Here is a 13,597-nt window from a genome sequence, read left to right as displayed (position 1 = left end):
ACAAAAAGACTTCAACAGTTTTTCCCCACAAGCCATAAGACTCCTGAACAGGTAATCAAATGGCTACCTGGACTATTTGCATTGTGTACCCCCTCCAACCCCTCTTTTTACGCTGCTGTTACTCTCCGTTTATCATATATGTAGTCACTAACTATACATTCATGTACATACTACCTCAATTGGGCCGACCAACCAGTGCTCCCGCACATTGGCTAACTGGGCTACCTGCATTGTGTCCCACCCACCAACCCCTCTTTTACACTACTGCTACTCTCTGGTCATCATATATGCATAGTAACCATATGTACATACTACCTCAAATCAGTCTGACTAACCGGTGTCTGTATGTAGCCTCGCTACTTTTATAGCCTCGCTACTGTATATATCCTGTCTGTTTACTGTTGTTTTATTTCTTTACCTACCCATTGTTCACCTAACACCTTTTTTGCACTATTGGTTAGAGCTTGTAAGTAAGCATTTCAATGTTGTATTCAGGGCACGTGACAAATAAACTTTGATTTGATAAATTACCTAGTACCTCTGCAAAAAACAGGGAAGACCCGTGTGGGAAAAACAGGCAGACAAAAAAACAGCAACCAGGTAATGGAATTGATTTATGGGTTGTTTTGTTTTTTTACGCCAACTGCGATATTACCTAGCTGGTTTAATATCCAAGCAGAAAACAAAACAGCACCATATGGAGTAACTCTGTTAAGGAACTCCAAAGTTAACGTATCAACGAAGTGAAAGCCCACCACGATACTCTTACATTCTGCAGGGGAAAGAACAAGAAAAAAACCCTATAGGGTAATTAGCAGAGAACGGCATGTTAACCTTTTTGGGATAGGGGGTAGCATTTTCACTTTTGGATAAACAGCATGCTGGAACTGCCTCCTACTCTGTCCCAGATGCTAATATGTGCATATTATTATTATTAGTATTTGATAGAAAACACTCTGAAGTTTTTAAAACTGTTTGAATGATGTCTGTAAGTATAACAGAACTCATATGGCAGGCGAAAACCTGAGAAAAATCCAACCAGGAAGTGGGACATTGAGGTTTGTAGTTTTTCAAAGCTTGGCCAACCGAATACACATTGAGATATGGATGAGGTTGCACTTCCACTAGATGTCAGCCGTCTTTAGAAACTGGTTTGAGGATTCTACTATAAAGGAGGGGCTCATGAGACCCCTGAGTCAGTGGTCTGGCAGAGAGCCTTGGTCTCATGACGCGCGCTCCCGACAGAGAAGTCTCTTTAATTCTGTGAATAACACTTGTATCTTTTATCAATGTTTATTATGAGTATTTCTTCAAAATCACCGGATGTTTTGGTATCAAAACATTACTGTACGTAATGCGCCAATGTAAACTGAGATTTTTGGATACAAATATGCACATTATCAAACAAAACATACATGTATTGTGTAACATGATGTCCTATGAGTGTCATCTGATGAAGATCAAAGGTTAGTGATTCATTTTATCTATATTTCTGCTTTTTGTGACTCCCATCTCTGGCTGGAAAAATGGCTGTGTGTTTTTGTGACTTGGCTCTGACCTAACATAATCATATGTTGTGCTTTAGCTGTAAAGCACTTTTTAAATCGGACACGATGGGTAGATTAACAAGATGTTTATCTTGCATTTTCTGTATTAGACTTGTTAATGTGTGAAAGTTACATATTTCTAAAAAATATTTTGGAATTTTGCGCTGCCTTTTCAGAGCAATGTTGTTGAGGGGTTCCACTAGCGCTAGAAAGGTTAAAGCAATTCACAACACACAGAACAAGCCAGTCAGCAAGTTGTGTAAGTAAAATACTGTTTGTGGCAGCCAGAGCAACCAATATATTAATGGATGCACACAGAGTTGTAGTGTAACGCTAAGGAAACACAAGCAAGACAAACCACGGGCGGAAGATACAGATCAACCACACGCAGCGAGTAGAGCACTGAAGAGGGTTCTGAGAGCACTGAGAGCTGCTCCAGGCTGCAAACAGCCAGTGAGTATACTTCCACCCAAGATATTACACTTACCAGTGACTTACCAAGCGAACTTCAGAAAGTTTGTACATCAACCATACGGATGTCCGCCGAGAAAATGTGTATCATGGGGTCTATATATAGGGGCGCACCCCAGCCGTGAAACAAGTGTACACTGGAGTACATCTGGAAATCCTCACCTCGGATGTATCCCTCTGCCGTGAAGTGATACCAATATATTGGAGTGATCCAATATAGTGAAACATAACATGGACATTTCTAAGGGACCCCAAACTTTTGAACGGCAGTGTACGTACTTGAACACAGGGTTTCCCAAACTTGGTCCTGATTAAAATAATCAAAGCTTGATGCCGAGTTGGTTATTTGAATCAGCTGCATAGTGCCTGGGCAAAAAACAACATGTGCACCCAAGGGGGCCCCTAGACCAAGTTTAGGAAACCCTGCTAAAAGGCTACAGCTCTTTAAAAAGGTCGTATTTTGAGACAAACCAAGTCTGCTCCAGCCTATAAGAACGAGGAAGAATGTCATAAACTAAGTAGAACCAGATCATGAACTACAGTACTGTAAAGTGACAGATACTGAACAAGGTGCCTACGGCTGATGGAAGGAGTTAACCGTTCTGATCAGGCTAAAACATTCAGTAGGGTTGCAAAATTCCAGTAACTTCACCAACATTCACAGGTTTTTCCAGAAATCCTGGTTAGACAGAGGGTTCCGGAATTCCTACTTATTCCATTCTGATTCAGGAAGTCTTCATATCGAGATTTCTGGGAAAACCTGGGCATTTAAGTTACTAGAATTTTGCTACCCTAGATTTTGGCAACAAATGACTTCAGTTATAAGTATGAAGAAAAAAAAAGAGTTACTATCCAGAGGACAGACAGGAGGGTGGGAATAATGGTAGGAAACAGCTGGGATGATTACCTGAACATTCACATCCTCTTTCTGAAATATGAGGGAGCGCACTTCATCTGGGTCCACATTGAAGATGGCTTTTAGTAGGCCAGGCTGGAAGAGAGGGGGACAGAGAGACAGGGGGACAGAGAGACAGGGGGACAGAGAGAGACAGGGGACAGTGTCATTCATTGATTTGAACAGTCAGTGCCTCTCAAAGACCTGTTACTATTCAATCAGCTTAGCTAAAACCAACACAAAAGGAACAATCCAAGAATAAAAACCAAGTAGGTTAAAATCTCAACTCTATAGTGAGACATGGAGCCTATACAGTCACTACTAGAACCATGGCGACAACCTCATTGTGGCTGTGCAAGGGCAGCTAACCTGGAGTCCTTTGGCCCAATACCTAACTATGGTATCAAGAGAACAAGAGCTCTCATCCTCCTCAACACACACACACGACTCATTCACTCACAAAACACGCTAGTCCTAGTGTCCAACAAAAAAATCCTTCTATAAAACAGAGATGAGAGCAGCAACTTCCAGAAGGTCTCACACACACTAAGAGGGTGGCAGCTTCGCAGGGAATTCACAAATGAAACCAGGCAACGCGACTTCATTTACAGTCAACCATTAACACCCCCCCCCCCCATCTCTACACTTTGTACAGAAGGCTAAAGTCCTATTCTTAAAACAAAGCAGCATTTATCCTTATTTTTTTAACTCAGTAGAACATGCCATTCCTGTAGATTTACATTTACATTTAAGTCATTTAGCAGACGCTCTTATCCAGAGCGACTTACAAATTAAGGAGCTCTGTTGAATGTCTTACACATGCCCCTCCCACCCAGGACCCTGCTTCCCATCACAACTGGGTGAAGAAGCAGAGGAAGAAGACTTACTATTTTTTTTACAGGGTGACTAATCACATACAGTCCTGGTTTCCTGTCCTCACTTCCCTTCTGGAGAGATCAATGGCTATTCAACAAACAGCCCCAAAGCGCTACATTACACAATGAAAAACAGAGTTATTACTGAAATGGGACATTTCTATACATGCTGCTGGGCACACAGAAATCCTATAAATCTACTACATGTTTTGTATGTAAATCTGTGTCTGGGCTCCTCTCTAAATCACAAAGGCCCAAAGCTGAGGGGGAATTGATTGACACATCAACATGCAGTCAGATATTGTACAGCTCATCCATTATGGTAAATCCTCTGATAATATAATATCCCATTGACCTCCAAGGCAGCAGCGTCACTCAATCTGCAATACAGTGTATGTAACATAACACAGAGCCGTGTGACTGCTGGTGACCATTGGGGCTGTTTTGTTTTTCCATCGCAAACCTGGAGGGAGGGGGTACTGACTGGCCTGGAGGGAAGGGGTACTGACTGGCCTGGAGGGAAGGGGTACTGACTGGCCTGGAGGGAAGGGGTACTGACTGGCCTGGAGGGAAGGGGTACTGACTGGCCTGGAGGGAAGGGGTACTGACTGGCCTGGAGGGAGGGGGTACTGACTGGCCTGGAGGGAGGGGGTACTGACTGGCCTGGAGGGAGGGGTACTGACTGGCCTGGAGGGAGGGGTACTGACTGGCCTGGAGGGAGGGGGTACTGACTGGCCTGGAGGGAGGGGGGGGGTACTGACTGGCCTGGAGGGAGGGGGTACTGACTGGCCTGGAGGGAGGGGGAGGGAGGGGGTACTGACTGGCCTGGAGGGAGGGGGTACTGGGCCTGGAGGGGTACTGACTGGCCTGGAGGGAGGGGGTACTGACTGGCCTGGAGGGAGGGGGTACTGGCCTGGAGGGAGAGGGTACTGGCCTGGAGGGAGGGGGTACTGACTGGCCTGGAGGGAGGGGGTACTGGGGTACTGACTGGCCTGGAGGGAGGGGTACTGACTGGCCTGGAGGGAGGGGCCTGGGGAGGGGGGTACTGACTGGCCTGGAGGGAAGGGGTACTGACTGGCCTGGAGGGAAGGGGTACTGACTGGCCTGGAGGGAGGGGCCTGGAGGGAAGGGGTACTGACTGGCCTGGAGGGAAGGGGTACTGACTGGCCTGGAGGGAGGGGGTACTGACTGGCCTGGAGGGAGGGGGTACTGACTGGCCTGGAGGGAGGGGGTACTGACTGGCCTGGAGGGAGGGGGTACTGACTGGCCTGGAGGGAGGGGGTACTGACTGGCCTGGAGGGAGGGGGTACTGACTGGCCTGGAGGGAGGGGGTACTGACTGGCCTGGAGGGAGGGGGGCCTGGAGGGAGGGGTACTGACTGGCCTGGAGGGAGGGGGTACTGACTGGCCTGGAGGGAGGGGGTACTGACTGGCCTGGAGGGAAGGGGTACTGACTGGCCTGGAGGGAGGGGGTACTGACTAGAGGTCGACCAACTAGGATTTTTCAACGCCGATACTGATTATGTGTTCTTATTAACTGACTTGCCTATTTAAATAGGTACTGACTGACCTGGAGGATAGGGAGCACTCTCTCTGAGGGCAGGGGAGCACTTCATCCCAAACTATGTAGTAGTGTACATGCACTACTTTTGACCAGTGCACGACAAAAGTAGTGCAATTTGGGACACAGAGGCCTGATTGCCCATGAGAGCCAGAAGGTACATTCCGTGGCTTGCCACAAACCCTTTAACTCTTGACTTCATCCACGCTGCCAACAAGTAAACAGACAACTCACTGGGTGAAATTAGCCTACTCAGACTGTTGTTTACTTTCCATTAAGTTTTGCTTGGATAATACTTACAAGCACTTCCCACCTCTCTGGGGGACGGTTGCTAAGACAAAGGCATGGACGGTAACTGATGATATTGTGGTTTATTAATAGAAAGGATATGACCAGTAGGCTCACCATTGTTTTCTAGTGTATTTTGAGTAGGACAGACAACTAGCTTTGTGCTCCAGCCTGCATGTGTACATTCAGCACCGTTCATCTTTATTCAGATCCCCATTAGCTGACGCCATGAATTCCTGTTCCTGGGGTCCATACCTCACATCCACATCCTTTACCTCCATTAATCAGTATACCATAAAGTACCCTTCATCAGCATACCATAAAGTACCATTCATTACTATACCATAAAGTTGAAGTACCATTGTAATGGATGCAGCCTGTTTGGGGCCCTTGTTTTTCTTCTTGCAGAGAGGAGGAGACGGGGCCTAAATGATGAGTAAACCACTCAGGACATCTGATGTATTCCAGTGGCCCAGCTAATTAGCTAATGCACTTCCTCCTCCTCCATCAGCACAGCAGCCCTCTAGCGCTGCCCTGCCTTCCGAGACAGATGGCATCCCAAATGGCACCAAAACCCTATGGGTCCTCATCAAAAGTAGTGCACTGTATAGGGAATAGGGTGCAATTTGAGACCGAATCCTGGGCCTGCCTACACCCTGATGGGCTGCTCCATCCATTCTCCCCTGTCAATACATACTTACAATGATTCAGGAACTGACATATGAGGGACAAAATACAGTAGAGCAGACCTATGGCCTTCAGATTGACATTCCTCTCATTCCAATGCCCTTGCAATGCACGTTTGTTTGAATAGGTCTACTGACTGTTGGTCTCAGTCTTTGCTTAGTCAGCGATGTTTCAAATCAGATCTGAGACAAAACACATGTCAGAAAACACTGTAGGATCACATTTCTAAATCTGGTAATTGTTTGACTTGACTCACATCATTGTCCATGTTGGTGGTGGCTACTAGCTAGTGGTACGTACCAATCACATCATGACAATAACATCATGACAATAACACTCTGTTTTCACACAAAAAGGTTGTCAACTGACTAGATCAGGGGTTCTTAAATATTTTAGTCTGGGACCCAAATGAGACCCAAGGACCCAGCCTGGGACCCATGCTCATGAACACGTGTCCATTTTGGGGGCCCCAAGCAAGATTTGGTTGGGTTAGAGTGCACCCCCTTTTGACGGCAGAGAATAAAAAAAAATAAAAAAAATTAAAGTTAATTTCCTGCAGTTCTACACATTTTGAATGACTTATGCTATATTAGTATGATATCAGAGTGACTAACAAAATCAATGGGGGCCCCCTGGAGGTCAGGGCCCCTGGGCACGTGCCCTGCATGCCTGGTCGGGATTTGACCATGAATACTACAAGTTTAGATAGATATGTTAGCTGGCAAGACTAAAATAAAATTGTAGTGGACATGGGCTAATTGAGTGACTGTAAATGATTGACATAAGAGAAAGCTGCTGGTGCACAACCGCATTTAGAATTTGCACCTTAAGTATTCTACTATTCAAACACTAAACAGTAAGTTGAAACCACGACGTAGCCCCCCGGATTCGAAAGTTAAGGAACCACCACCTTTCATATGTTCTCATGTTCTGAGCTCAAACGGTATTGTTGTAATTGTCATTATTACAATTGTCTTTTTTATTTTTATTTTTATTTTTTAAAAATCGTCCGATTAGTCAGTATCGCCTTTTTTTGGTCCTCCAATAAATCGGTATTGGTATCGGCGTTGAAAAATCATAAAATCGGTCTACCTCTGATTTCTAGGCTTCTGAATGAGCAAGATCACAGAGCCAAGTCCTAGTTCTGGTACATGATTCTGTTGTCCTATAGCTTGGGCCTTTATCAACATGTTAATGTATCGCCGTAGATAGGATTGGAAAGACCTCTCAAAACAACACTACAGAATACACTAATTCAATGTCAACCATGTGATGCTAGAGAGCGACAGATAAATATAGTTAGAAGAAAACATGGCCATTTACAGCCCTAAACAGTCAGCTGTACTAGCAGGGCAGTTCCTGATGTCTATTGAAAAGAAGCTTTGAATATAATTTGCTTCAGGCACTCCCCCTCATTCTGCTATTAAAAATGCAGGCTACAATTGAGGTTAGAAGATCCAGTGTAGTAACAAGTAAGCACTTGTGCTACAAGAAATGTTTTGTTTAAAAAGATGTCCCGTTGTCTTTCTCTCTGAAGGGCGACGGACAACTAGCCCTGATCCAGTGTAATAGGTTTTCTAAGCCTCTCCAGCAGCACAACCGACCCTGCAGTGCACCACCACCTCATACAATCCAGTCTAGTTAATACCGTCACCATGGAGACAGCTCTTTGGCAACTCCTGAGCCTCTCTCATTGGAGTCTGGTCACATGATCATCTATGACAAACACAATGAGGGGATACATGCGCATACATATGTCTCAAGTATAGCATGTGTGCACACAACTCTGAGACAGACTCTGGTACAGTCTTGAAAGCAAAGACTAGCACACAGGACCGATGTGCAAACACAAAGCCTAGCTACTAGCATTCATGCAGCATATACTGCCGGTGTGATAAAGACGGTCCAGTAATGATAAGAGCAAGCTATTCAGGCTATGATAAGTACAAGTGTGGCACAGTAGAGCCTTTCGTTATTCATTCTCCAACTGTCAATAAATCACACATCCACTTCTCCCACCCCTCCACCATGACCCCTTTATAAAACTATTCAATAACCCATCAATGGAAAAAAATGACATGCCAATATTTTAGTGACCATGGTCTTCTATTCAAAACAACATGATCATCTAGTCTATGTAAGGCCTTGTATTATCAACAGCAATGGATGCAGTACAGCACAGTGACAGTACTTTTCACATTCATTTAAAACATTCCATATATTATACTGTCTCAATGAGAGTATATTGAGATGTGTAGAGCAACAGCTCAGGAAAGTTATCGTGCATGAATTAGGCCTAGATCTAGAAATGAGATGAGGCTGGATAGGAGCAGGCCCAGGGCATACACTGATATAGGAGAGGTAGACTGGAGAGCTATGTCTGGATCTTTTAGGGTGCAAGTACCAGTTAACCAAAAGCTGCTTAGCCTCAACATAAGTCAGAGTGTGGAATGGCCACTCTCGTCTCAACCTTTGACAATCAAAAACTACCGAACAGTCCCTTTTTACAAGTCAGAATATTGAATAAACTTCATTTGAACTTACTCTGCCTGTTGTCCTTCTGCTGGTGAATTATTATTATTCTTTTTTAGACAGAATATCCACAGGAAAAGTATTATTAAACCGACTACCAATCGCAGGTCTCTGTGTGGCCGTCACAATTTGTATGCTCATCACCTAAGGCACGGGTACAACATTTACGTCATTTAGCAGACGCTCTTACCCAGAGCAATTAGGGCAAAGTGCCCTGCTCAAGGGCACATCAGCAGATTACATTTTACCTAGTCGGCTCAGGGGTTTGTGCCAGTGATCTAACCACTAAGCTACCTGCTGCCACAAGATGGAAGTACATGCATGCAATGCATCCATACTAAGCAAACTTGGGCCAGGTGATGTAAATCTCAAAGGCAGTTCCGGCGCTCTACAGAGTCAGGGAAACAATACAGTCCTGGGGATATTTTGTCTCAGGGCCAACAGCAAAAAGTAGAGTAGGTTCAAATATAATTTTAGTCAACATTCTAGCTTGTAAGGAAACTTTCCAAGTTTTTCCCAGTGCTTTATTTCAGAATGTACACCAGGAAGCTGGTATCAGTCTGATTTATTAGGCAAAATGCTGCTGTGAATTCAGGATACAAAATTGGGCTATGTAAGTAACAACAATTTCAGAGAAAGTGCAGTAGGGAATGTGGGCCTTGCATGATAGAATCACTAAGGTCTATAGCCAGCCATTTCCTGATAACGAACCATAGTCGCAAGTAACACAATGTAAGGAAACATTGTTCCAAAAAGGCCTATTTGTGTAGTGATGTTGAGGTAGGTGAAACAATACAGCATACACAGTGACACTGAAAACCAGCTCCACTACCCAGCTCAACATGCTTGCATTCCTTGGCATCAGTTCAATAGTTGTTGAAAAGTGATGGTGATGCGTGTCGTCACAGTAGTACTGTAGGCAGTTAGGTCCCTAGCTAGCTCTAGCTCTCCTTCAACAATAGTGGCAATTGGATTATTTAGCTGGTAGCTATAACGAACTAACACTAGCTATAATACATTGCCTGGGATAGCTAATATTCGCTAACCAAACTGGAACTCTGGCACACTATTAATCGTGGTTTAGCTTGGTAGCTAACCTACCAGTTTTAACCTGTGTGAAGCTAGCCATAATAGGGATTAGCCACAATAGAGGAATTTGCAGTTTGCCTTCAAAATAAAAGTCTTCCATTGAAAGTGATCATGAATCATGCCATATTTGGACTAAATAATGCTAAACAAGGTCTGAAAGTCTTTTGTTAAATTACTATAACAATGTTAATTTGACACAAATCTGTTAATTTCACTCTGGATGTATTAGACTTCAGTATTGCATTGGGGGCATACTCATACGCACTGTACAGCCTAACCTATGGATGTTGCACGCATGAAATTGGGTATCAGCCTAATCAGTGACAATCACAGAACACAACTACGCAGAGTTTACATAAATATTAGCATCTTAGCTCTTATTGTGGGACTCAACACCAGTGCAAAATTAGCCAAATTAAGCATTCAGCCTATTAAACAAACTGAACATTGTTACAGGCTTTGGTTTATCCATTTGTTTTGAGGTTGGACATTAGCACGTGCGTCTCCTTAGCACGTAGGGTGCACCGATTGAAAACGAGGTGACATCAGTACATGTTACACCTGTGCTGGTTTCCATCTCTTTAGTGGGAAGATGTTTCACTTGTGCTAGCCCAGGTGCTATTCAAGAGCTGCTGGGCCAGCACTCCAGTTGTTTTGATAAGGGTTATAAAATTGGGGGAATAATTTGGAAAGTTGCATAAACACACAGGCTAATAAAATAAAAAAGCCATGTACTTTAAATTGGAAGCATTTGTGGAAAACCCTACATGGGAGATGCTAGATAAATGTATAAAGACTAATCTCCTCGTCATTTCAAAGCATTGTCGAATTCCGAGAGCAGTGGTCGAGGAGTTGATGAGTACTGCTTCGGTGTAGGAGATCCTTCTGGAGGGGAGAGGCTGATGAGGTGTGTGTGTGTGTGTGTGTGGGGGGGGGATAGAGTACATCCCATAGATGTGCAACTAAGGGAGTTAGAACTAACTAACAATTAGAGCTTGAACAGCAGAGTTGGAGATAGAGCACCGGGAGAGACGGGATGGGCGTGCAGCCAGACTAGCACAAAGAAAGGAGAGTGAGCATGCCATTAGATTAAGAGAGCGATCTGGAAGCACTCCGAATCCCGTCAGGCCATCCTGCACCCTCAGCAGAGTTTGATCTTGGTCAGAACAGCTGACTTGTGCCACCTTTCAAGCAGTTAAAGATGTGCCTTCTCGAAAGGGTTGCTACCTACATGAGCACAAACAAAGTTTGAAATGTGTTCTACCCTCGTGCTTTGAGTCTCTAGTGACTTGTCAAGGAGTGAAATGTACCTTCAAACAAAGAACCAAGTAGTTATTCCTACGCAAAAAAGCAATCCAGAGAAGTCACCTCCTACTGCAAGATTTCAGTCTTTTCTACAGTGCCCAAAGATAAAGATAGGCAGAAAACTGGTTTTTCGTATCCACCGTTGAAGGTTGTGCAATGTAACAGCAACATTTAGACTTTGGGTTGCCACCCGTTCGATAAAATACAGAACGGTTCCATATTTCACTGAAAGAATAAACGTTGTTTTCGAAATGACAGGTCATTAATATGGTAAAATCCAGGAACTAAGGGCCGTATTTCTTTTACTTCTCCAGCACTTTGTTTTTGCATTATTTAAACCAAATTGAACATGTTTCATTATTTATTTGAGACTAAAATGATTATGTATTACATTAAGTTAAAATAAGTTTATTGTTCATTCAGTATTGTTGTAATTGTCATTATTACAATCATATATATATATATAAAAAAATTGTAAAAAAAATTGGCCGATTAATCGGTATCGGATGTTGGTCCTCCAATAAATCGGTATCGGCATCAAAAAAAATCATAATCGGGTGACCTCTACTCACGATGGTTGTATGGCAGGCCATCTTGGGGTCAACAAGACATATGACCGTATTTTGCATAACTTCTTCTGGCCTGGTCTGAAACAGGAATACGTTACACATTATACTTACATTTGGCTCCTTTCACGCCAGGTTCAAAGTCCCACAATAAGTGTAACTATGCATTTCCAATAGGTTGAAAGATTGTGGCTAATTTTGAACAGTTTTATAATCCCACAATAAGGGTTAAGACACTAATACTTGAGTTCTGTGAGTGTAACAGAGTAGACTGAACCTATTTCATGGGTGCAACATCCATACATTAGGCTGTACAGTACATATACAGTAGGTATGCCCCCAATGCTATTCTAAACTCGAATACATCCACAGTACAATTAACATATTTTTACTTTGCTCAAATTGTCTTTTGTTGAACTTATATAACATTCCGACCTTATTTAGCATTATCCAAATATGGCATGATTCAGTTATTTGTATACATTTTCATCACTTTCAAATGGGGGACATTTATTTTGAAGGCGAACAGCAAATTCCACTATTGTGGCTAGCTTCACGCAGATCCAGTTTAGCTAGCTAGCTAGTAAATTGCGTTTCCAGCTAGTTTACCATAGGCATAGCTAGCTACCATATGGCTAAGCTAGCTAGATGGGTACAGTGCGCTAATTAGCCAACGTTAGATAAGCTTGTTTACTGATTTACACGAACACCTATGACCTCGAGTACGCACTTATAGAGTTTAGTTGAACGTTACATCTCACAAATCCCATCATTTAGCTAGTTAGTCATCATTACATCAGTGTGGCCCTGCCTGCACATTCTGCTGTTGAGAACGTGCTAGCAATTTCACTAGCTTGCTAGCTAACGTTAGCTACCTTCGTTTTGACAAGACGGATCACTTACCTGGTCTCGGATTTTGAGAACCACCATCTTGCTATAGTTTTACTTGTTCTCATGCAGAACTATAAAAGGATGTTGTTCGTTATCTGAATGTTTGGCCCAACACTCCAGCTTCTTAGTTGCCAATTACTATGAGGCCTATGTTTTTCAACCTGATAGACTTGAAGGGAAAAACTCCATAACATTACCGCCACCGTGTGTGACCTCCCTAAAAGAAGCAATTTCATTGGCCAAAGAACGACTGGAACAGAGTAACAAGGTTTGTGGTTGGTCACACGATGCTCAGTTGTCGCCTAACACCAGCAGACCAGTGATACAGCGAACAGTCCTAGAATAACCCGCAAATGACAGGTGGAATTAAATGAGTTGGATTGGGATTAGTAAAGCCGTGTTTACATTGGCAGTTTGAAGTGACTCAAATCCTATTTCATATCCGATTTGAATCTGTTCCTTTCCCTGCAGTTTGAACGAGTAAAAAGCACATGGAATCGGATATTTCAAATGGTTTAATGTCAGATACAAATCTGTAATCGGATGTATTTGACCTCAAGTGGTTTTTAGACTTGGAATATATTGGTGCTTCCTAGCTACTCTGTTGACAGTTTGAAAAGAACATGTGGGGTAGCTGGTTTGATAAATGTTTACAAACAAATGAGTGAATGTGCTAGAAAGCTAAACAACTAGCTAGTTGACTGCTGTGGCTAGCCATAATTACTCGCTTTGAAAGGCTTTAAGTGTCCTTACCCTATGATTTTGAACATTCGAAGTAAATGGAAAACGTCTATGTTGTCACCTTAGCTCGCTACATAACTTCTGAGTGATAGGGAGCACAAGCACTACCACCAATCAGCCTACACCACTGCACACACACCCGTTGAAACT

The 13,597-nt window shown here is 43.4% G+C and overlaps 1 protein-coding gene across 2 annotated transcripts in view; it reads right to left on the bottom strand.

Annotated features, from left to right (window-relative positions):
• ankrd28b (ankyrin repeat domain 28b) overlaps window positions 1–13,049 on the bottom strand; it is a 35,904-nt gene extending 22,855 nt beyond the window's left edge. The window contains exons 1-3 of one of the 2 annotated variants that reach the window (XM_052514408.1): window positions 12,719–13,049; window positions 11,822–11,896; window positions 2,926–3,009 (exon numbers count right to left, since the gene is read on the bottom strand). In XM_052514408.1, coding sequence (XP_052370368.1) covers window positions 2,926–3,009; window positions 11,822–11,896; window positions 12,719–12,745 — 186 coding nt within the window. In that variant the 5' untranslated portion in view covers window positions 12,746–13,049. The remainder of the gene's footprint in view (window positions 1–2,925; window positions 3,010–11,821; window positions 11,897–12,718) is intronic. The other variant, XM_052514410.1, reaches the window with a different exon arrangement.
• Between the last annotated feature and the right edge of the window lie 548 nt (window positions 13,050–13,597).

Source organism: Oncorhynchus keta, unplaced genomic scaffold (assembly GCF_023373465.1).
Source record: "Oncorhynchus keta strain PuntledgeMale-10-30-2019 unplaced genomic scaffold, Oket_V2 Un_scaffold_17472_pilon_pilon, whole genome shotgun sequence".
Classification (NCBI taxonomy): Eukaryota; Metazoa; Chordata; class Actinopteri; order Salmoniformes; family Salmonidae; genus Oncorhynchus; species Oncorhynchus keta.
Note: the sequence above shows the minus strand (reverse complement) of the source record. Positions and strands in the feature narration are given on the sequence as shown.